Raw genomic sequence first — 25,050 nt, forward strand, 5'->3', positions numbered from 1 at the left:
CCGACAGATTATCATAAAGGCCGAACTGACTAACCGATAAATTTTGCTCCATTTCAGATTGTTACCTGGACTGTCCTGATCGGATTGGTGAGCTACGTACGTCTCTCGATTACCAGCATATTCCGGTACCAGGGTGGTCGATCGCTAGTGTGGGTGGGAGCCACCACTCAGATTGGATCCCTTGTCGGGTCGATTTTATCATTCACCCTGATCAATTTTACCGACTTGTTTCAGCAGTACTATCCGTGTTAATTGGATTGGAAAAACATTGCTTTAGGTGTAGTGCGTTAACTATTGACTGATTGTGTGTGTGTGTCTGTCTGCTAACTAAACTAAGCATGTTGATTAGATTAGGTATCGTTTGACTGATCGTGAGATATTGACGTAATTCAACAAGCAATTGCATTTAGTATGAAAGGTTCATTACATATGAAAGGCTCGTTACAAAAATTTGCTTGAATAGCATAGAAATGACACGAATTGACAATCCACCAAATCTACTATTACAGCTGTAAGAGTTAGAATTTTATTCTGGGTGCTGTAGTTTTGGAATAACTCAATTCATAGAGACACATTATATTATCTTGTGTTATTTCATCCGAGAATAGTGTGCCCAATAAACATGTTTTTATCAACCTAGTTTACTGTTAAATCCGAAACTTAATTGAAAACCTAAATACAACATTATCTTCCAAATTATCATCGTATTCCGAGTTTTATTCGCCCAGTGCATAGCAGAGCAGTTCAAATTCAACTCCTAGACGGTTGACATAAAGTTGGACTTTTTCGTTGTGAAAGCCAGTGAAGATGCTAGCTGTATGTAGCGTTTATTTTGTATGAAAGGATACTCACAAACAATACAGGATGTATCTAATTGTAGAAAATTGCTTCCAAATCGATCATATTTTGATAGACGTTACGTTACATTACTGTAATGTCATCAGAGATGCCATGTAAAAATTTCAAATATCTTCAGACAGGCTTGGAAAAGTCTGTATATCCGAAAAAAAAATCTGCAGTCAGCAAGTATGTCACCCCCCCCCCCCCCATGGATGATTCCTGCGCACGGGCCTGTGTGCCTCCATGGAAAAACTGATGAAACTGACATGAAGACAAAACGCCAAGCTGGCCTGACGCCACACACGCTCGTTTCAGATAATCGGTCAGATTTTTATTCCGTCTAAGGTTCATTTGAACAGTCCGGAAAACTGAAGGCGTATGGGCTGCTTAAGAGTGTCATGCAATTGAACATACAACATTTTCAGGTCATGATAATTGAATAAAGATCCATCGAGAAAAACTTGAATGCTGCAGAGCCGCTTTTACAGAGAGGCTTAGAGGGTCCTTCAGTGGTCGGCACACAAATAAATCTTGCCCCCGGAACCATTAATACGTAAGAGCAGCGCTGATGCTGATGGTTCCGCCTCATACTCTTACAAAGGTAGCTGGACAGTTTATCCAAACGATACAAAATATTGAATAACTATCTGGTTAATCCAGCAGGAATCGCTTTCAAATATTTCCGGTTTATTATCCGAGGCTCACAGACTTCGCAGCCGATTCTTACCGTGCAGAATCGTTGTAAAACTAGTACTACGATATACTGACACTAAGAATCTTTCCAGGTTAAGATTCGAACATACGACAGTTGGCTTGTAAGTCTTGACATCGAATTGAAAAAAACAACTTATTCCTATGTTTTAAAACGAGTTTTGCGATTTGGCTGATAGAAAAGTTTTGTGTTCTATGCAAGTCACTCTCTCTTTCAATCCGATTACACAAATATCGGGGCAGCATACCATAACTGAAGGAAGAGGAAGAATATCTGTTACATTCTAAAATCAATCGCTTGACTTTATTTTACAATTTCTGTAAACTCTATATTTGCGTGTTGTTATCAATTCTACTACGTCGAAAATTTTTTTTTTATGCGGCACAATACATACACCGTACTTTTTAGCAACCTTCTTGATGACATTGTTAACAAGATTTTGCGGGTTTTTGGAAAGCTTAGGGGGGATTGTACACGAGAATTAACGAGTTTAGAAAATTTCAAATGTTCCGGAAGGACCATGTAGGATTAGGAGAGGTTATTTTATTTAACAGTCAAAAAAAGACTTATAAAGACACTGATGAAGAACGCAAAAAGCGTTTCGAAATTTCGGTATCTTATCGTTCACTATTACGTTAGTATCATTACGAAATAGTTTTTTCATAGTGGACACCAAAAGAACCTATCATTCTTTTTAGGGCGGTTTATTTAACGGTGTTAGTTTAGAGTGATTTATTTTTTTTTTCTTTGCTATGTCTTATCGACGGCTGAGACCGATTGCGGTCCATCTCGCCTTAGAGTGATTTAACGGTCTATTCAAACTAGAGATGGCAATTCGTTCGTGAACGGTTCAAAATAACCAGTTTTTTTCTGGAAGAATGAGTGAACAAAAGTTCTTTGTTAAAGAACGATAATTTCTAATCTTTTCAAAAGAAATAAAAGTGATCAAATTCTATAACATAGTGTACTAATAACTATACCTTTCGAAAGAGTTGTAGTTTTCAAGAATGCAGTAGAAATTGCTTTTATTTAGCGATCTCTGAAAAAGTGCACAAAAGTGAAATATAATTATTTGATCTCATATGGTTTTCGGAGAAACATACAAAATTTAAGCACATCCCTTATGAACTTTAGCTTATGGAATTCACTAGCTTCATCAGTAAACGACAGCTGTGCGTAGTACTAGAATCGTAAGCAAACGGATGAACTAAAAATAAAGGTTTAAACTGTGTAAGTGTAATCGAGAGTTGTCAAAAACAGCTGATCGGCGATAGTACCGTATGTGGTGTGTGTCGCCCATACAAACGACAGCTGAGACGAGTGTGCGTGCGCATGCGCAAACATTATCGGCATTAGTGTACGTGTACAGGGAATGTTGTGTGATCTGTCAACTGCGTCGTATATCATACTCTGTGATGTTTACAAGAAGCAGTCTGGTATGTCGAACTCAGTAGTGTGATGATGTGATGATCCGTCTCCGCATTTGCAGTAGTGTAAGCGTAATACATAGGGGAGCAACCATAGCCGGTGGAAGGTGTTTGCTTTTTTATGTTGACCGATGCTGATTATGCTAATTTGTTTACTTATGCTGCTGATTGCAAACAAGGTTGCGTACAATTTCAATTTTGCCTTACCATTTGATGGCTGGGTAGCGCTCAGCTCTCACAACTACCTACACAGGTAAGCCGAAGTGAATAATAAAATTTATTGATAACTATTTACCATATCCTACTCCGTCATTTTTACGAACTACTCGAGGTAAATAAAGTACTCAGCAGATTATTTAACAAGTTAGAAGAAATACGTGGTTTTGAGTTCTCTGGTTTCTTGTGCTAAAATTGGTAAGTGTTTTAGTTGACTGATTCACAAAAAGTAAAATCCAGCTAGTTCTTATCGAACGCCATTGATCTGTGATGTTTGATTCGATTTCAAACTATTTATTAGGCAAACTTTAGAACTACTTTGCATATTTACATAATTGGTGTCGTTGACTCCGTTAGAATTTATCTAATATAGGTCTAATTACAAGTGCATATCAAAATAAGAAGTATGTGATAGGCAATCTTTAAATCATATTTTGTTTAAACAAATCTACCCAACCTGTGTCAAATCTCTGATTGCTTTTAGTTTAAAGTCAGCTCTGATCAAATCTGAACTGGGTCCTGCTTCTAGCGAAAACAAAATAATCTTTTTTTTTGTTTTACCCAAGGTACAGTCTCTTTTCTAAATAATTAATCAACTTAAACATTCACATTTGAAGCTGGCAACTCTTATTCAGCATATGGCATTCATATTTAAACTTGACACAATTTATTCAGCACACAGATCGATCAAAACACAGACATTAGATTCTGTGTCGGTGCTTACAATAAGAGAAATTCTACTTCATATCAAATGATGCGATAGTAAAGTTTTGGTTTTGATTTTGCTGTACTGAAAAGATAAATTGCGGTTTATGTGACGACGAAGAAATTTCTGTGTATGTAAAGGAAGTGATAGTGGAATGTAGGAAACTCTAAAATAAAGTTATAAGAATCAGTGAAATTAAGAGTTAGGAGTAGTGAAATTCATCTACCTCGACAGAACTCCCCGATTTAGTTCCCCCGAAGTTTCAAGCAGTTGGAAAATCCAAGTATTTGAAAACCAGGTATAGAATAGAGAAAAAATCGTGAAAGGTTGAACTCAATCCTACAAATTTGTTCCAAAGGGTGGAACTACTCTATCAAAAAGCTACCCAGAGGATAAAGAAAATCACATCTCTGAAGGCATCCTGAGAACACAGAACACCGTGCATGTACACTGTGTACGGTCGGTAAATTTGTATATCTCAGGTCAAATTGCCCGGAATACCCAAATAGCATAGCCGCATTAGACCTTTCAAAATTGCTGTAAATTAGAATAATATCTATTAGGCAGCGTGTTCATCTGTTATGCCAAATGATCAGTATGCCAAACAGTATTATGCCAAACGTTGTAGCCCCTCGTAAAAGTGACGTATTCATCGAACATTTTTCAATCCGTTCAGTTTTTCGGAGATGGTTTAGCTGATTGGCACATTGTCGCAAAGCTGATTTACCGGTAGCGACATCTGCCAATGAAAAATGGAACCAAGAAAAGAAGGATTCTTTCGGAAATTTTCATATCGGCAGTAGTGATTTGCAACATTTCTATCGTTTATTCAATAGTACAAATAGATATCAGCAATAAAAGTACATTCGGAGTAGAAGAAAATCGATTTCAAAGTGATGACTACTACTTTTGTTAGTGTAAACTACACACTTAAAACCATTTCTTGAGCTCGGCATAATAAAATGCCGAAACTGATCAGCAACACGTAAATTTGCTGATTGCTCAGTAATCAATACGCATGTTTCTGAGCTTCGTTAAATGCATTCACTGATATTTCGGTAAAATGCTCCACTTTGCCGAAATTTGGCATAATTGCTTGCTGAATTTATCAGTAAACAACAGATATGCCGACATCAGCAGAGACGTTTGCCGAGATTTCGGAATAGGCGCTAGCTGTTGCCGAGATCCAGCACGACAGCTGTCATTTATTGCCGCGTTACATTTTCGCTTCGCATTGTGCAATTATTTTCTAATGAAATTCTCGAGTGAAAAAATGGATAATCTTCGAAGAAGCGTGGAACAACTTGCAAGTAAAAATATTGAATAAATATAGTGACATGTTTCGCTTTATAAAAAGCGACTTTATCAGAGCACTCGCGATTATAAGGGAAAAACACCCAAGACGGGGCTCAAAGCGTCTTCGAGACAAAACTTTGGGGGATATGCGAAAAAATAACCCAATGCATGGAATAATTCAATAGATCAAAGTAAGTTTATTTTTTGAACAATACCGTATATGCATCATTAAATATTGAACATTTTTGTAAGCCAAAAATCAATATATATTTTTATTTTCATATTTCCAGCTCGACTCAAGGTGGCCGCCTCTGGAAACGCCGCTTTTTATTTATGCTACATGTTTTCTGGTAGGCTTTAAGCACTACTGGCAACAAATTTGTAAGCCTCCTTTAAGTGTTATTAAAATGAATTTTTTATCCTGAATGGCGTGTTTATAATGTTGAGAAAATACAAACAAAATTAATTGACTAGATTTTTAAATACTGATGATTCGGTAATTTATTTTTTTAATTTTTTCGTTTTATTGGATTGCCGAATATTCAGAGAACGTTTCACTGAGCAAACAGTAAATCTTATGCTGACGATTTCGGCAATATTTGACGTTTGTCAAATTTTAGGATGCCGAGACGCTCAGTACTTTTATTTTTGCCGAGATGATTGCTGATTACTCGGCTGTGCGAATCTCGGCATTTTTTTGCCGAGACTCAGCTAAAAAATTTAAGTGTGTACGATTAAACATGGAAAATCTTCAGAAATGTGTGAAATTGGGTAAGATTTTTTAGGTTTTTTCGGATCAACATTTTTTTGAACAGAAACCAGTGTAATGTTGATTTCTCCAGTACTAGAATGTATAGCGATCGAGTACTATGTATTTTGGATACTTTATTTGTTATTTCCAGGCATTTGAAAAATGGCATCAAACCAAGTTTAATGCTCTATTCCGAATAAACGGTAGATTTCGCACAATGAACTAAGATCAACATTACCACCTCAGAGTGAAAACTTTTTCTTCAACTTCTACTATGATTTTGCAAATGAGTTTTCCCGTTTTCATAAGAAATCGTTGAAAAGGTGGAGTACCGATTTGACAGCTCTTGCGGAAAGTATCATCTCTAAATAAGCAGCGCCTCTACATTTCAGTTTTGCGACAATATGCCAATGCTGACAATCGTAAGCTAGTGATTAGCAATACGGCTCATTTCAATGAGCGGCTCTGAGCCGAACGCTCTTTTGTAAGAGTCGGTTCAATTAAACGGCTCATTGGCCCTTTTTCAATAAACGTCAATGTGGAGAAGCGGTTCGAGAGAGTGAGTGTGAGAGCCATGGAAATGCATGAGCGATATGGGCGATCAAAAATTGAGTCCTCAATTGTGTTCTGCCCAATACTCACATGCAGGGGAACTATTTCTTTTATCGTTTTCGCTAAAAAATGTTCGACAAAATTGACCCCCCCCCCTTTTAATGATTTCACGAGCCTGTCAGAATTCGTTTTACATTGTCAATATAGTGGATGAGGCGTCTTTTCGCCTTTTGGACACCCACCTCTCCCCTTGAAACCCACCCCCCCCCCCCCCCCCTGGATGATTCCTGCGCACGGGCCTGGTTTCACAACTAGAGGTGTCCGTGTGCGAGGAAGCGGGATATTGAAATAAATTAGTTGAAATTCTATTTGGAAAAAAATCTATTTTTCTTCTACTATTACGACAGAATTCTTTGAAAATTCACTGCTGATTGAATGTTCCTATGTATTTTTGACAGCTTCATTAGAAAACATCGTTTAACCAACAACGCAATCAAATTTGGGCGTACACAGGCACACAGATTTTCCAAGTTGAAACGCAGATTTTAGAATGGCAACTCTGCTTGAGTGCCGCGGTTCAATTTTGAAGAGCCGTGGTTCGTTCGCTCATTGCTACGAGTCGGCTCAAATGAACGGCTCGTGAGCGCTCGCCCATCACTATCGTAGGCTCGTTTGCAAGCTACTGAACGTGAATAAGTTCGAATGGCAAATTAGGTACCGTCACTGCTAACCTCAATCGGATGAACACATTTTGACAGTTCAGCAGTACTGTTTGTAAACAGAGATTTTTTTGTTTGCCTGTTGACAACTTGGATGAGAGCATTTACGGTCCATATCACCTAAATAGAGTAATAAAACATTTGCTCACGATTGGATACGTTTTGTTTTTGAGATTTATTAAATGAAAGTGGCTAGTTGCCAAGTAAAAAGATTGTTTAAAATGTGTTCTTCGATTTTTGTTTGTAAACAGTACCACTGAACTGTCAAGGATAAATTTTTGTTCATTCGTGACGTCACGATAAAAAATTCAATAGATGACATTTACGATTCCGGAGATATAATCGTGAAAGTGACGTAACTGACAAACCGCACTTTCTTATTTACGATTTTACGAGCTTGAGCACGTACCCGTTTCAGAGAGCAATCGACCGTCCCACGACAAAAGGGACTAACTGCAAATGACAGTTTCTCTTTGTTTACTTTTTCTTTCACGATTTACCGAACTGATTTCATATTTGACGCTTTACTCTTCGCAAAACATTCAAGGTAAAACTACAAGCTTTCGATTTATATTAAAACCTTTAGAGAATTTGCAATAATGGCTCCGTAATAATCAAAAGTAAACAAAGAGAGGCTCTCATTTACAGTTAGGCCCTTTTGTCGTGGGACGGTCGATTGCTCTCTGAAACAGGTACGTGCTCAAGCTCGTTAAAATCGTAAATAAGAAAGTGCGGTTTGTCAGTTACGTCACTTTCACGATTATATCTCCGGAATCGTAAATGTCATCTATTGAATTTTTTATCGTGACGTCACGAATGAACAAAAATTTATCCTTGACAGTTCAGCTATCTTGGATATCTTGTTAATATGATGTCTTTGCCAGAATGTAGTTTCGACTAGCCTAAAATTCTCGGTGAATTTTTCATTAGGGCGTATAAGCAAGTGACTGTTTCTCTGTGTTTACTTTCTCTTCTATTGAATACCAAGCGGTTTCCACGTTTATCACTCAACTCTTTGCATAAAATGGTACCTGAAACTTTCGACTTTCAAACAGAGTAGTTAAATCAAAGAAAATCTCTTTAAACACATCACAATAATCGAAATAGAGAGTGATTAAAGAGAAACTGTCACTTGCTCATACGCCCTAATGAAAAATCAACCGAGAATTTTAGGCTAGTCGAAACTACATTCTGGCAAAGACATCATATTAACAAGATATCCAGCTCTCACATTTCCCGAACAAATCCTTTTTTGCGAGGGGTCTACATATAAAAAACCAGACCACAACGTTCTCCTTTTTGTTGTTTGTTACTTTGGGGAGGTTTTACAGTTACAAAATGGCGTTTTTTTTTCGTGAAAAATATTTTTTACTGTGAACAACCACCAAAAATTAAAAAAAATATCAAACAGAAACGTTAAGGTCTAGAAAAACTTACACTCTAACAATTCCACTTTGATTTGTTCACTTCTGATTAGTCTGCGCTGAGATACAGTGGACACCGCAAATCATGATTTTTAAGAAATGTCCTCAGAAATACCTCCTCACCGACTTATTTCTCATTATTTTTCCACGAAAAAATTACAAAATGTTGTTCGAATGATGCTTTTTATCATACAAAACATTTGAATTTATTTTGTTGAACGAAAATGTTAAAAGAAACTCGCAAAAACGATGATTTTTTTCATCTTTTAGACCCTACTCCCCCGTAACACCATCACCATCGATGTTCGGTTTGCAACATTTCAATTAAAAAGGAGAAAAGCCAAGGTCATTCATTCTCAAAATCCGTTTAAAATTTTCAAAATGGTCGCAGCTTGACAGTTTATTTTTATTGATTGTCAAATTTACCAGAGTTAAAGTTATTCAAAAGTTGATTTTAAATTAAATTTAGTCAATTCAAATCTTGAGTGGTTTAGTAAAATCTTGGGCGGTTTATGTCACCGTGAACAAATTGAATCAAATATTTAATTGATAAGCCGAACTCCATTAAATAGCAGTTTCAATTTTTTTTAATGCTGTCTTGTTCGAATTGTTTGATTTAGTGACATACTACATATTATTGTTTTAGTGAAAGTCTAGTAGGCTGGGACTCAGTTCCGCAGTGCCTGGAGAAGCTGGAAATATTCCGGTGCAAGCTGACAGGAAGTCATTTCTCTATTCAATCAGAATCTCCCCCGCCCGGTTGGGCGCATTTTCCCATTGCATATAATAAAAACTTTTTCAGCGTTTCAGCCAAATTCGATTGACGTTATGTACCTACCTACCATACCGAAAGCTTACATACACCAAGAGTCTCATTTTCTCTCCTGTTGTTGTTGTCAGTCGTTTCAGTATATTTTTTGTATACGGTTGCCACCTACGTACATATGTATTGGATCAAGGCATCCATTCCATTCAGCAGCAGCAGCAGCAGCAGCACCAGCGCAAGCAGCAAACAGATCGCAGCAGCAACCGAGGAAAGGCGAACAGCAACTATAGAGACGATTTATAAACGACGAAAAAATGGCAACGCAAGAAAAAGTGTCAAAAAGAGTACTTTTCTGTCGCTGCTGGTACCGTGCAGTTTTGTTTCTGTCAGCAGCAGTGAAAATCGGTGCATAGTTCGGTTGTGAATCCGTAGAGTGGAATCCGGAAAATAGTACTCGTTTCTGTGGGGTGTCCAATCGGGTCGAAGCTGGTCGGTACCCAGAATTTAGCAGGAACATTATTGTCGGTAATGTACGGTTCGGTGCAGAATCCTTCAGGGAACTCAAATGTTGATTGTACGGGACAGTGCTGATTGATAGGAAAATACTAATTCGAAGAGTAATTCTAACGTGAAATATTCAATTTGCGTGAGAATCATTTGTGACTGACATATGTATTGCTGGCTGCGGAGTGGCAGACATTCTTTGCTGTAAGAGAAGGTGAATCGATGAAAGTGGTGAGTCAGGCAGAGTTCGGCAAAGGGTCCTCGGTTTGAAGTGAGGAGAAGGCAATAGAGTAAGAATATAACGACGGTCGGTCGAGAGTGAATTTTGACTATCCCTTCTTGGTGGTAGCGAAAAAAAAACTTTTTCTCTGTAGAACGAAGAAGATTTTGAGTCGTTCGGTCGAAAAGAAAAAAATCGTATATTGAGCGATTCAGGAAAACCCGAATAGCATACGGACCCGGAAGAGGATCGGGTCAATCCAACAGAATGGTCCACCACCATCAGCGGCGCCCGAAACAGCTCCAGCCGAATGTGCTGGGTCACCTGGTTAGCCGTCAGCTCGGCGACAATGTTCATCAGTTCCGCAACAATCTGTTCCATCAGCGGCTGAGGATCGCCAAGAACCTATACAAAAAGGACCTGGTTTCGCACTACGGTTGCGTCAATGCTATCGAGTTCAGCCAGGAGGGTGAACTGCTAGTTTCGGGTGAGTAGCGATTGAATAATTTTAATAGTTTTGTTTCCGTAGATTTAAAGTAAGCACTATTTTGGAAAGTTGGTTAGGATTTTATGCAAAATCAGAAAAAAAAATCTTTTAGGATCTAAAAATCTTGGCAGCACACACGGGGGGGCCTTCGCTGAACAAAATGGCCTGTGTGTTCGCATATACGCAACAACAGACCGAGCGGCTAGCCAAGGCAGCAGGGGGATAATAATCACGACGTTCTGCGCCCCTGTGTGTACCATCGGCCGTTCGTGGTGTGGTGACTGCTGACACTGCTCTGCATGCACCACGACGGCCAAGGATGGGCTGCCAAAGCGAAAACAAAAATAAAACGATAGCTGGCGTGCAGTGAGCGAGTGAGTACACACGGACACGACAGATAAACATACACGAACGAACGTCGCGATGACATTTCTTGCAGGGTTTGTGTTCGAATCCCCGTTTGATACGTTGATCCGGAGAAACGGAAAAGAAGAAAAGAGTCACACTTCAATCGATTATCGTAGATCATAAAAAATAATATTTTTCGTCTTCTAGTAATCATTCACCGAGTTCTTCGGAATGATTTACAGAATGTCCCAGACAAAAAATGAGAAAAAATTGATCAATTTCTTTGATTCGATTTTGTTATTCACATCTGCCAAATGCTGTGTTTAAACTGTGTTCAAGCCTTGTTTGAATGAAATAGCAAAAACATAACGTCTACGTCAAAAAGTGTATGTCTTCAGAGAAACCTGTTTTAGTCCATTCTTAAATATTACTTAAGGGGTGGGTAGGGTCTAACACTTTTGAAAATTCATTTATTATTTTCTTTCTATTTTCTGATAGTAAAACATTTCGAGAATATTATGTGAAATTTTGAAGCCTATCGGAAGAAATAAGAGCTGCGCGGTTTTGAAAGTCCGTGTCCATCGTCATTCAAAAACTGCTGCACCAATTTATTTCAAATTTTGCACACACTTTCTACATATAAAAAACCAGACCCCAACGTTTTCCTTTTCGTTGTTTGTTACTTAGGAAAGGTTTAACAGCTACAAAATGGCGGATTTTTTCGTGAAAAATCGTTCTTTTGAATTTAAACAACCACCAAAAATTAAAAAAAATTAAAAAAAATCAAACAGAAACGTTGGGATCCAGAAAAACTTCTACTCTAACAACGCTGCTTTGATTTGTTCACTTCTGATTAGTCTGCGCTGAGACACAGTGGACACCGCAAATCATGATTTTTGAGAAGCGTCCTCAAAAATACCTCTTCACCGACTTATTTCTCAATGTTTTTCCACGAAAAAATTACTAAATGTTGTTCAAATGATGCTTTTTATTATACAAAATATTTGAATTTATTTGGTTGAACGATAGTTCTGAAAAAAATTTGCAAAATGATTTTTTTCACCATTTAGACCCTACCACAACCCCCCCTACCCTTAAGAATCTTCGAAAAATTTTGCTCAGAGTCTTGAACAAGAACAAGAAAGTTGGGTATAAACTAGCATAACGTTTTCAATTTGTAAGCCATTTTGAGTCAAATATAGAAGAACTTTTCCGTTTTTTTATTGTCGGTCTTCAGTTTTTTGCATCAGTCCCATACAAATTTTCCTCAATATTACTTGAATATCTTTTCCGGTTCCAGAATTACAAAGTAATAAAAATATGTGCACTAACTTTCTCGGAGATGGCCTAATTGATCTCCACAAACTTAGATTCAAGTAAAAAGTTAATAAGATGCCATAGAAAATTCCCGAATTTCATATTGATCCGACACCCGGTTCCGGAATTACAGAGTGATTAGTGTAAAATTTTCAATTTCAAATAACTTACTCATATTGCTCATAGATAGTCTTATGGTCACCGATAAACTCGTGAATTTAATGTCCAAATCCGACTTCCGATTCCGGAGTTACAGGGTGAAATCTATATAAAGACTGTCCCAGAAAGTATGGACGCACTTTGATTTCGCTGTAAATAATTCACAAGTGTTAGATATTCAAATTTTATTCGATATACTGATAATATTAGACTACAACAACAGAATATTATTCTCAACATTTGCTACTTAGCCATTGTAGACTAGCTGGTGCACCTTCTTGCGAACGTTCCTCATTAAATTCCGTACAGACTTCTTGGCGACAAGTTTTGACACTTTTTTCCAATCTTTTTCGAACTTTTGAATGGTTTCGGCTGTCGAGACATGTTTCCTAAGATGTGCCTTCGTTGTGGGTAATTTGGTGGATTTCTGTCTTTTGGGACAAAAGTGACATTTTTGGTAGTATACCATTCTACCGTTGATTTCAAGTAGTGACAAGAAGCAAGATCTTGCCAGAAGACAACAGGATCCTTGTGGCTTCGAATCATGGGTAGAAGTCGTTTTTGTAAACATTCCTTGATGTATATTTCGCTGTTCATTGAAGCAGTGGTGATGAAGGGTTTCTAAATCTTACAGCAGCTACAAATTGCTTGCCAGATCATAGCTTTCTTACCAAATTTTTTGACTTCAATCGATGTCTCGGACTGGTTTAACACTTGCCCTTCTCGCACCGTATAATATTGTGGTCACGGCAAGGATTTGTAATCGAGTTTCACGTAGGTTTCGTCGTCCATGATTATGCAGTTCAAATTTCCAGCAAGAATCGTATTGTACAGCTTTCGGACCCTCGGCCTGATCGATGATTCTTGTTTCGGACTACGTTTTGGTTGTTTCTGCTTCTTATAGGTTCGAAGATTCAAACGTTCTTTAGCACGAAGAACATTTGACTTCGAAGTGTTAAACCTCCTTCTTTTGCTCGAACGCCTTCAGTATACGTTTATCCAACTGAGGTTTAGCAGAACCTTATTTTTACCCGTTTTCGGTTTATCCTCAAAGGTGTTATCCTCACCGAACTTCCTGATTGCATTTCGCACGGCTTTTTCACTACTCCTTCCATTTTTGCTATCTTTCTCAGTGACAGTCCGCGTTCTGTGCACCATTTGTACACAATTTTTCGACGTTGTTCTGCTGAAAGTCCACGCATTTCAAAACAAACTAATGAAAACAAATAAACAACTGCACAAGTGGTTAGAGAAGAGTGTAAACAACAGGACGCAGCCATAAAAATTGACAGCGGTTTTTGGTTGCGTCCATACTTTCTGGGACAGTCTTTAAAAATGAAGAGGTCATTCTTTGTAATCACATCATCAGTTGATCAGTTTCTATCCTCACCGGGTTCGTACATAAAAAAATTTAAGAAATTCATCGGAAAAATAGGAAAAATCCTTAAAGATGTTTTGTATAAAAATGGAATTTTCCACTGAAAGAAGTCATCAATAGTTGATCCACGATTGATGATTGGCGCGTAAAAAGTTGCATAAGTGAAAGAGGAAAGAATACTATATTGCTGAAAAAATCGTTTGGTGCGCTACGAGTTATTTTGTGCGGAGATTTCACATGCATACTTGATCCATGTAATTCTTCATTTCGAAGCCACGTGTTTAATTGGGTATCAAAATTATTGCTTAGAGCGAATTAGGCAGTTGGAAGTTTTATATTGGAGATCTATAATATCCCCAGCAAGCCGTTCTAGTTTTATTTGTTGGAACAGTTCTTCTGTCAAATTGAAAACTGGCATACGCTGCCGTTCTATTGAAACACGAGTAAAACACTACTATGGCTGTCAGTTTTTCTTGTTATAAAATCCAGATTTAAATTTTAAAACTGACATAAATTATGCATCTAGAAGTAGAACACTACTGAATATGCCCTTACTAAATGATTGTTCTAAAAATATCAATATTCAAGCAATCGAAAGTTGCTCAGTACCTAAAAATATCCACTTTATTAGAGCTCTAAAGTACGCGTGGCACTTTTTGGCAACTTAAACGTATAGAACAAGTTCTGAGAAAACTTTCTCGAAGCCTAAAAGCTGTACAAGATCCTGTTTCAAAGTTTGTTCTGTTGCGTAACAAACAATTCCTACATTATGCGGACATCTATACATCAATGGAAATCTAAAGTCCCTATTTAACAACTGATTAAGAAACTAAGTTGATTCATTTGATTGAAAAAAACTTTATTATAAATTTAGTAAAGTGATAAATTTTGGCCATTTCAAAAAAGGTGTTCGGTTACCGGCACCCCTAAGAAAACTAAAATATTCGTTTACCACACAGTACAGTATCTACCAAGTGAATGAGACTGCTCTAGACTCATTTCATGACAGTAGGCACCAGCACGACCATCCAAAAGAGAACCATCCGTTCTAGAGTTATAGTGGACTTTCCACGTTTGTATGCTAGTTGCATTTCATCTTGCGAATGAACGCCCAAACTAAGTTAAAAGGTTCTCAACCCACTGTTCTACATGATGGCTGTCTTCACACTTTCCAAGCTGTATTGGAAGAATATTAAAACGAGTTTTCCGTCCAGTCCGATTCAGTTTTATCAAATCGCATAATCGCATTTTTGTTTTTTTTTTCAAACGACAGGTGGCGACGACCGTCGTGTGCTTCTGTGGCACGTGGACAAATCCATCCTGGAGAAAGAATCGCCGGCGTCGATGCAAAAACAGCATCTGAGTAACATATTCTGTCTGGGCATAGACTCGCGGAATGCGCGCATTTTCTCCGGCGGAAACGACGACGTCGTTATTGTCCATGACGTTCAGACGTGAGTATTTCCTCTAGTGTTCAGTATGGAATGGTATGGTCCAGAACATATTTTTTTTCATCCATTTCCATTCCAGACGAGAATCGGTCGACGTATTTCTGCACAGTAAGCCAGTGTACGGCCTATCTATTGATCCGTCGAACGATGACTTGTTCGCGACGGCCGGCGAGGATGGGAAAATTCTGATTTTTGACATGCGGGACGGTTCCGATGTGATGTGCGTGTCCAGGTGTCGGTCGCCGTACCATGCCGTTATGCATCATCCGTACGATGCCGGATTCATTGTGACGGCTAATGCAAAGGAAGGTGCCGCCCTGTGGGATCTCCGTGCTCCGAAGATGCCAACGATTCGGTACGGCGGAGAAAACGCTGCTCAGAGTTGCATGAGTATTCGATTCAATAGCTTGGGTACGCAGGTACTGGCACTGAGAAGACGTCTTCCACCGATACTGTTCTCAACAGCATCACCAGAACCGATTTGTCAGTTTTACCATCCGGACTATTACAATTCGTGTACGATGAAAAGCTGCTGTTTTGCCGGAGAGCGTGATCAGTTTGTGCTGTCCGGATCGGATGATTTCAATCTGTATGTGTGGCGCGTGACCGACGCAGACGTGAATGACACCGATCAGTGGGTAGACCGAAATCAGATGGTTCTCTATGGGCATCGGTCAATTGTGAATCAAGTTCGGTACAATCCTCAGAAATGTTTGATCGCTTCGTCCGGAGTAGAAAAGATCGTTAAACTTTGGACTCCATTCGAATTGGAATCGTGGCGTGGTTGCTTGGTGGAGGAAGCTGCTGGTCCGGAAAATCCGAGAGAAGTGTTTACCAACGAGGAGTACATTTCATTGAACATGACACACGACTACAGTCACCAGTCGACTACGGAGGATCCACGAATGATGGCATTCTTTGACTATTTGGTTCAGCAGGAGATTGAAGGTTGGAACAGTGAGACATCCGATCAAACATCCGAACATAGTTCGGATGAAAACGAATCTTCTCGACCGGACACTACTCAAACGTCGGATACGGAATCCGTGCAAAACTACATACCGTTGCGTGGCCAACAGCAAAACAGACGCGGTGATGTTACTCAGCGAACAAAATACAGAAATCGGATTGCATATCTTATCGCAACGAAGCGTAATCGATTGAAAAGACTTGCCCTGAAGACTGCAAATGCTCGTGCAACTAATCGACGCACAATCACGAAATCCAAATATGGTCAACGGAATCAACCGAAACGTCCGGGATTGGGAGCACTACGGACCACAAGAAAAGGTATCGGAAAACGGAATCGACGGCTCAGTACTAGCAAATACAACAAGCGCCCAGTTTCGCATGAGCAAACAAGTGATTCGGAAGTTTCAAAATCCACTAAAAAGCGACGCATGCAAACCACCAATCTGAACCTTGCCGTATATCGGACGTACCGACGGAAATCCAAAGGAACACCGTCATCATCCAACACGAGTACCAGGGTCGAGGAATCTAGCTCCGACGATGACGATGCCGATAACGACAGTGAACAACCGCAGCATTCGGCGGCGAAAAAACTCAAACTAAGCTGTGACAGTCTGGGTAATTTCCCATCGACCTCGAGGGGTTTTCCGGGCGGTGGCGGCGGCGGCAGCAGTAGTAGCAACAGCAACATCTACAATAACGGAGCGGGTCCGAGTGGGTTGTGCAATGCAATGCGAATCGGTGCCGGGGCAAGCGCAAACAGTACATATGTCAGCATGGATACGCCTAGCACTAGCACGGGACTGACCGGAAATGGAAGAAGTGAGTATTCACTATTGAGTATTTTTCTTTGTTGTGGATTTTATATAAAGCATTACAAATATTTTGAAAGTCTCGTATCAGCTATTGCAAATCGAGACGAAAAGACTGCTGAAGTATTTGAAATAAATTAATTAGCATGTTATGCATGAAAAGATGGGGGACACAAAATTATAGAAATAAAATTTAAAAAGAAAATGTTTAACTTTGAAAATTGTACCAAATTAGGTTGAAAATTTTATTTAGTTTCTGGAATTCTGGAATATAATTTTAGACTTCCTAGTTTGAATATAGTTCTTTTGAAAGCGGACTGAAACGCCTCTGGTTGGAAATAAGTAATCCCATTCCATCTTCTGCTTTTCAGATCTGTTGTTCCACATAGCATCGACCACCAACGATGACGACGATTCCGATGATGATCCGTCGATTCCAGAACATCCGGCATCGCCGGACAATCTTCTGCGGGTGATCACATCGCCAATCAATCATTTTGAACTCCCGCCGAACTCTGCAAGCGACCTCCTAGCGGTAGATCATAACGACAACAACATTCTTGATCACAGTAATAACAACAGCAGCTACGTGAATCACAACAATAATTCTAGCAATAGTAGTAACAATATCAATAGCAGTAGAGCCGGTAGCAACTTCAACCTAATCAGTAATTCAGTAATTCAGAATGGCAGCAACCAGAAGCAAATGGTTGCAGCTGCACACGACAACAATGAATCATCATCGTCGTATACTCAGATTTACGATCACACCTACTCGAGTCGATCGAACTCGAGACTGTCCAGCAGCTACGATTACGATTGTTCCTCCAGTAATGATAGTTTCGTGGATTACTTTAACAACAAAAAGAAGCTGTTAGCTGCCGTAGATCAGCAACAACCGGGATGTTCTTCCTCATTCGGGGCGTCTGCACAGAAACCACAACAACCGGACTATAATCGGGAGCTGCTGAACTACACACCGGACAGTGGCATAGCGACTGGTCCGTGCAGTTCCGTATCCACCAACGGAATTCCATCCAGTGCCAAGTCTCACACACCCTTGACTAGCAGTAGTAGCAATGGAAACTACTTGGAGCCTACACCCGGAACCAGCGGTCTGAATGGCAGTGGCGGTCCGATGGCGAACGGTGGTAGCAATGGGATCGATCTTGGTTCAAAATTGTTCCAGCAAAAGGTGGCCCGGGTACGGAAAAACTATCGCAAGCACTTCTGTGATGACTCGGATAGCGAGTAAACTGGGGTTTGGGCTTTTACTGTTCCAGACTGCCATTAACTATCGTAACTAATCACTAGCGGAGCATTCGTTCGGAGTGGATCTTAGTGTAAGTTTAAGCATCAGCAGTTAGTGGACCTCAGGACGAATGCTGGATTTGACTGTTGTTTCTTATTGCGGCTAATGAACCGTTTCAGGCACAACCTTTTTAGGATGGAGATTTCGCAACTAGAGTGGACTGTGTCAGACTAACGATGTGACTAGAAATGCTTTCTGGAAGCAAACCTAATGATACGATAGATACTGTTCATTTAGTTTACGGGATGAGTTTGGGTTTGCGTGGAACGTACCACTGTCTGCGATATGGAGATATGTTATTTCGAAGGTGTACAAGAATAAAATTCTTTCGGCTCGATTTTTCCACAGAAAAATCATCATCAGCAAATCTGAACTGTTGTGTTAGTGGTAGTCTTATATTTGTATACCTGCTGTATTTGTAATAGCTTGTAAGACAGAGGAAGCAATTTATGATAGCGCAGAATAACTGTACGTAGATAACAGCACAATCTGACCCCTCAATCACCTAACCAATTCTTGAGTTGCTCCTGCCGGGTAGTGTTATTTCTTTTGTGTAAACTCGGGAAGTTTCCGATTGATCGACTACGACTGCATATTCGAGTATGTAAACTCAGTTGGTAATCACCTAACATACTAACTAGAGTGTTAAGAAGAAAGAAACGTGATTTACTAATCATAATATTACAATTAAATATATATATTAAACCTATACACTATAGATTGTATCCATTAGTTGTAAAATCAAACTTTATACTTCAAGCGGGTGTGTGGTTTTGTACTCGTGCGTTCAGACTACAATGAGCAGTTGTTGGCGACATGAGGAGCATACGCAACAAGACAAAAACAAAAACCACCTCCGATAGAAAGCCCACACAATAATGATGCGATTGAATAAACTTACTTTACGATTTATCACTCCTTTATCGTAGTGTTCGTTCTTGTTCTAATTATCACATCAAAATCCACAGGCTTTGTTCGTTTTTAAATTTAGCTGATAAAACAAATGCACTTTGACGTAAAGAAGCGAAAGAAATCCAATGACTCGATTTTGTTAATGCAGTGTTCATACAATTACCTCGACACTAGGAAGCAGTGGCCCTTATTACCGGTGTCACTACACGGTGGAAATCAAGTGAAGTGAATGTAGGTCCTTGTTACGAAAGTCACTTTAGAGACAAAAGTAAATACTTGGATGAACTTGATGTCATTATTACCATCACGCCATTAACATTTTGTTGAAAAAATTAGTTTTTTCCACCACAGTGATCACTTCACTATGCGTGATATTGGAAATAGGTAAAATAAAGTGAAGTGAATGTGAAAGTGGAAGTGAGAACGGTAATAAGGGCCAGTATGATTTGTTACTAATCACCCTTATTCTGAATAACGACGTATTGTTTTTTAGATCGTATTTCATTCGTATTCCTAATAACGCCTACCAAATCAAAGGTATCCAGTATTCGACCGTACCATATTTGATCGAAAAACCAATACGTCGTTATTCAGAATAAGGGCGAATAATAACAATGAGGTAAATTACGGGTATGAGATCGTTAGAAACAGTATCCCTATGCGCGCTAACATAATGGCCGCAGCCGTCGACTTCTTCCAGGTTCTGCGCTGAGCATCACGTAGATCAACAAATTGTACAGAGGAAGTGTACGTAGATAACGGGAATTCAGCTGGCTACGAAGTCCGTATAACTTCCAGTTAGCATCCGTAATACGTATTTTTACCTCGCGCATCGTCTCAGGGTGAAGCCGGAGTGGGAGCGACAAGCGATGCAATGCGAATATTAAAGGACCACACGACGAAGCACGACCGAATTCCGTCCACCTAAAATAATAAACATGCATGCCACAGTAAACACGATACGTTGCGTAGCGACGAGCGATTTTCAGCGCGACAAATGACCAAGCACCACGTGCAAAGTTTTTCACGCGATTTACAAGCGAACAAAGATTAAATTGATTTTTGGTTTGACGGAACAAGATTATTCGATTGATGTTTTGATGCTATTTTTTAAACGAAATGCGCTCTGAGATCAACAAGATCGTAATTACCGGAACCAGGTCCCTGTGAAGAAGTGTTGGAAAGAAGTTACGGAAATATTAGGAACTACTGGTTAGTATAGTCATGAAACTTTGAGAATCTTTGAACAATTCTTTATACAGATGGTGATATTCACTGAACTTTCTTCTGTTTCGATTAATGAGACGAATTTCGAACACTTTATGATTTCCGAAGAAATAGTTGCGTACGCCCTAGGACATAAAAAACTCTTCGTCCGAATCCATTCTTTTGAAACTTTAACAACGGATGAAAATGTCAATTTTTGGTTACCTCTGGCGCTTGCGACGAAGTAGCCATAGTAAAAGCAACTAGAAGCGATGCTCAAATCGCTTCTAGTTGGTTTTACCGAGGGGGACGACAGATCTGGTTTTTTCAAATAAAATACAAAAAGTCAATGGAAAGCGAAAAAAACTACATCTATTCAAACATCTAGATCGATCCGTTTGAAAGCGTTTCTAACCGTGTAAAAGAAAGTCAAAGAACATATGATCTCTTAAAAAGTTTCTGTTGCTGGTCTTTACATTCACTGAGCGTCAACATTGATTCGTCAACAGATTGGTAAATGAAACATTGAAAATTTGTTCTCTTAGTAGCTGGGAGCATGAAGATGGAATATATTTCAATTTATTGTAGCCCTTTGAAGGTTTACCCGAAGATATCTCAGATATCGCAGACGTTAAAAAAATCAGACAATGGAACGAGAAACTCTACAGTGTACGATGTAGATGAAATTCGGAATAATTTTTGGTTCGAGTTGAATATAGAAATTGTGGAAAATGACGCAGATATTAAACGAGAATGGCCAACATTCCGACAGGATATGGCAGATAATCCGAAGCATACGCTCTCGGTGTGTGGGTTCGCTATGCACCAGAATATAACAAAACTGATTTTACAGGACGATAGTTCACAACTCTCCGAACTGTCTGCATCTGGCATCTTCATGTGACATTTGCAACTTTCAGGTTTCATGGCCTATTACGATACATCATATCTCCATGATTATGTTTTTAACCAGCCAAAATCCAAGAAAAGACGATCGATCCATATTCAACCGTTACTATGTGTAGCAAAGAGAAGGAAAGTGTGCATAATCGTATGCAGCGTGAAAAAGCCTAATCGAAGCGAAGTGCAGTTTTTTAGTGTCGTCCCCCTCGGGTTTTACTATGGCTACCACGTCGCATTAAAAAATTTTAGTATTACGCTTCGCATCGCTTGTCGCTCCCACTCTGGCTTCACCCTTACACTCTGAACTTAACCAAGATCCTCGCAAGTTTCCTCCTAGATCAAATGCCTCTTTCCCAGTTCTACTATCAACAAGAATGTTAACAATGTCGTCCGAAAAACCAAGAAGCTTTTAAGACTAACTTATGAAGGACTTTCACCAGATCTTCTTTACACCTCTTCAAGTTCTATACCTATTAAATAAGTTAGCGAATGCATCACCCTATTTTAGTCCGTCTAACGTCACAAATACGGATATTCCCGTTCATAAACCATGTAGACTCAAAATTTGAAACTTTTCAATCCTCCGTTTTCCCTCGTACACATTTCCAAGAGATGTATTTTTTTTGCAAATTTGTACATCCGCAATGCTGATGACAATTTTTTCTTGGCGGGTTGACTGAATTTCACAATAGAATATTTTTTAAATAAAAATTTTGAGGCTTCATGGGGGAGACGGTGCGATTAGTGCGCACCTAATCTTTTTGAAGTATTACAAATAAAAATTTAACTTTTTCAAGATCGTAAACACGTCAACCGAAACTATTATGTTTATGATGTTTTTTTACGAGCATGAAAGCCTCAAAGTGGTCGTGTTTTGTTCCTAATACTATCTTGATCAAAAAGTTCCCGGAATCACCATCGTGTGGCTCTCTCAGTCACCCGGTTAGATTTTTTTAGGTTACCAAATCTGTCATTGATATTCTATCAAATTTTCATCTTGATTTCTGGACATTTGTAAAAGTTACGCTGTATTGAGTATATCTGCGATTGTGCGTGTCCTCGATTTCGTACAATTTTCAGAATGAAATTGAATTTGCAACAACGAGTTTGCGTTAAAAACGGTTTTAATGGTGCGACGACATTGCAAATGTTAGAAGAGTGTTCCGGCAACGATACTCTGAAGAAAACAGTCGTTAATCAGTGGCACGATCGTTTCAGAAGTGACCGTGAGTTTGTGAATGATGATGAGAGAAGCGGTAGGCCATCGACGTCGAAAACATAAAAACACTAATTGACGATTCTATAACATTTTCCCGAAAACTATTCTCCAGAACATTAAAAACCGAAGCTTTTTCCCCAGAAATTCATTGCCCAGAAAGTACTAATCTCCAGAAATACAAACTCTAGAAAGTAATGAAATTAAGAAAAAAAAGTTCCCAGAATGTACCAAAATCCAGAAAACCATACATTCGAAATTTTCTGAAAAATTATTTTCGAAAAAAATTTCAGAGGGTGTTTTCCAATTAAAGAGAGACCGGGGCTAAATCGGACACATGAATAAAAATTAAAAAAAAAACATTGAAACTGGGTTTTTACCCAAATCATCTCTACTGCGTCATCTCCAAGCGCGTTTTCAAAGTCAATCTATGAATCGAAATAATAGCAGGTTTATAAGATATTTGAGCTGTCCGGTTTAACCACGTGTCTTGTCTAGCCCCTGTCTCCACTGATAATTCTTGAGTTTCTGTCAAAAGATCTGCTCCTATGTTGTTTTTGTATTTTTTCCATTATGGGGAAACAGTTTCTTGGTATTTGCTGCTTCTGGGAAATGGCATTCTGGAAAATTGTACATTCTGTTGTATGTCTTTCTACTAATTAGTACCTTCATGAATACGGTTTTCTGGAGAATACGGTACATTCTGGGGAAAATACTTCGTTGCTTCATTTTCTGGGAAATGGTTTTCGTGAGAAAGCCGTGCAACCCAAATTGACTATCAAAGAGATGGCAGAAAAATACCAGATGTGTGGATCTTGCACCACGATAACGCACCGTCACACAATGCTATTGTTATCCGTAAACATTTGGCTAAAAACGAAACGAATACCATTCAGCAACCACCGAATTCATCTGATTTGGCTCCCTGCGAATGTTTTCTTTCGGTCGAATCCAGAAACCGATCCGTGGAACGCGTTCCAGCATGAGATTATGGAAAAATCACAGATGGTTCGGTAATAAAATTTGTCCCCTTAACTAATGTTAAGGAGAAACCATTTTTCAAGGTCAAAGGTCGCTCCTTCTACAATTGTTTTTCTGCGAAATATTCGAAAATCAGACTTCTTGTTTCGATATACAAAAACTAGTAACTAGTACGCAGATTAAACATTTATTTCAACGAATGAAAATATCCACGTGACATCACATACTTCTCAAGACCTGAGTTAAATGTCACTTGAGGGGAAAAAATAAAAATCTCGGTAAAAACAGTATATAACGTAAAATTATGAATCCACACAGAGAAAATGATCAGAATCGACGCTAGTATAGATGATACCCTCCTGAGTCATGTAGTCCGTGATGCTCCTGCAAAATAAATCTACATTAACACCAACCAGGATTCTCAACAATCCAACTGAATACTTACTGCATCTCGGATACATTTATATGTGTGAATTTTTGCTGCAATTCCTTCCGACTGATGCCAATATCGGAAATGTGCGCTTTGATAGCTTTGTACACCAACAGTTGCTTTCCACTAAGCCCCATCGTGTTGCCATCGGTTTCCATGAAGCCCCCGCTGGAAGCGGTATTCTTATCGCCAGCACCTCCATATCCAGAACCACCAGCTCCACTTTTAGCATATTCTTCACCCTTGTACCGGGCATTCAAAACTTCTAGCAGATGTGTGGTAACCTCATTTGGCGACGAAACCTGATCGATTTTGAAAATCATCACCGCTTTGCTGCCACCTTGGTTCCGTACCGATCCCACGATGCGCGCATAGCCATGTACTACGATTCCCGGTACATTCATAGTATCGCCCTCTTCGAGCCAGAAGTGACCGTCGACCTGACCGGTGTGATCCTCTAGTCGGTAGGTGATTTTGGTTGAAGAGTGGTCAATGTTCCGTACGATCGCAATAAACGTCACCATACTGTAGTTAGTTCCAAACAACTGGATTCCATTTTCGGACGAATCTAGAATCTGACGAATGGTCAACGGTAGGACACCTTCCGCTTTGTTTTCCTGAACGGCACCACCACTACCGGTCGCGTTTAATGCTCCTCCACCAACTTAATTGAAAACGAAATATTCTAGTCATTGATCAATAACAAACATCCAAAATGTACTTACAGCTATCGTTCATTTTTCCAATGAAGTATTAATCGAATCAATTATTTTGGATAATCGTGAAATATAAATCAAACTAGTTTGAGTATTCGTGAAGATACTTGTATTCAATTACGCGCCTCAAAACGACAGCTAACAAATCAGCTAGTCGTCAAAAAGAGTAAGTGACTAGAACTGAGCGGCAGCAGCGAGCTCTATGATTGACTAGGAATACTACACCAGTGCTGTCAACTGTTTCTTCCTAAAATCTGTATTTGGCAGAAAAATCTATCTGTACAATATCTTTCTCGAAAAATCAAACATCGATTTAG

General features: G+C 39.1%; 3 protein-coding genes across 9 annotated transcripts in view; 2 read left to right on the forward strand and 1 right to left on the reverse strand.

Moving 5' to 3' along the window:
- The window catches only part of LOC131426471 (solute carrier family 52, riboflavin transporter, member 3-B), a 31,082-nt gene extending 30,447 nt beyond the window's left edge, over positions 1-635 (forward strand). For all 5 annotated transcript variants that reach the window (XM_058589227.1, XM_058589225.1, XM_058589228.1 and 2 more), the window contains one exon: positions 58-635. In XM_058589227.1, the coding sequence (XP_058445210.1) occupies positions 58-252 (195 nt within the window). In that variant the 3' untranslated portion in view covers positions 253-635. The remainder of the gene's footprint in view (positions 1-57) is intronic.
- Positions 636-2,926: 2,291 nt separating this feature from the next.
- LOC131426473 (uncharacterized protein DDB_G0283357) lies at positions 2,927-19,292 on the forward strand. 3 transcript variants are annotated; one of them, XM_058589232.1, is made up of 5 exons: positions 2,927-3,232; positions 9,544-10,620; positions 15,096-15,276; positions 15,353-17,067; positions 17,429-19,292. In XM_058589232.1, the coding sequence occupies exons 2-5, from the start codon at positions 10,401-10,403 to the stop codon at positions 18,310-18,312; spliced, it is 3,000 nt and encodes a 999-aa protein (XP_058445215.1). In that variant the 5' UTR covers positions 2,927-3,232; positions 9,544-10,400; the 3' UTR covers positions 18,313-19,292. The 3 variants fall into 3 exon arrangements, with proteins under 3 accessions (XP_058445215.1, XP_058445214.1, XP_058445216.1); XM_058589231.1 differs by lacking the exon at positions 2,927-3,232 and adding an exon at positions 3,248-3,393; XM_058589233.1 differs by lacking the exon at positions 2,927-3,232 and adding an exon at positions 3,881-4,199.
- Positions 19,293-23,768: 4,476 nt separating this feature from the next.
- On the reverse strand, positions 23,769-24,877 carry LOC131426474 (replication protein A 32 kDa subunit-A). Its single transcript, XM_058589234.1, has 3 exons — positions 24,743-24,877; positions 24,033-24,681; positions 23,769-23,971 (listed from the first exon to the last, which is right to left on the reverse strand). The coding sequence occupies exons 1-3, from the start codon at positions 24,753-24,755 to the stop codon at positions 23,890-23,892; spliced, it is 744 nt and encodes a 247-aa protein (XP_058445217.1). The 5' UTR covers positions 24,756-24,877; the 3' UTR covers positions 23,769-23,889.
- Positions 24,878-25,050: the final 173 nt, after the last annotated feature.

The sequence above is a fragment of the Malaya genurostris genome, chromosome 1 (assembly GCF_030247185.1).
Source record: "Malaya genurostris strain Urasoe2022 chromosome 1, Malgen_1.1, whole genome shotgun sequence".
NCBI classification, from domain to species: Eukaryota; Metazoa; Arthropoda; class Insecta; order Diptera; family Culicidae; genus Malaya; species Malaya genurostris.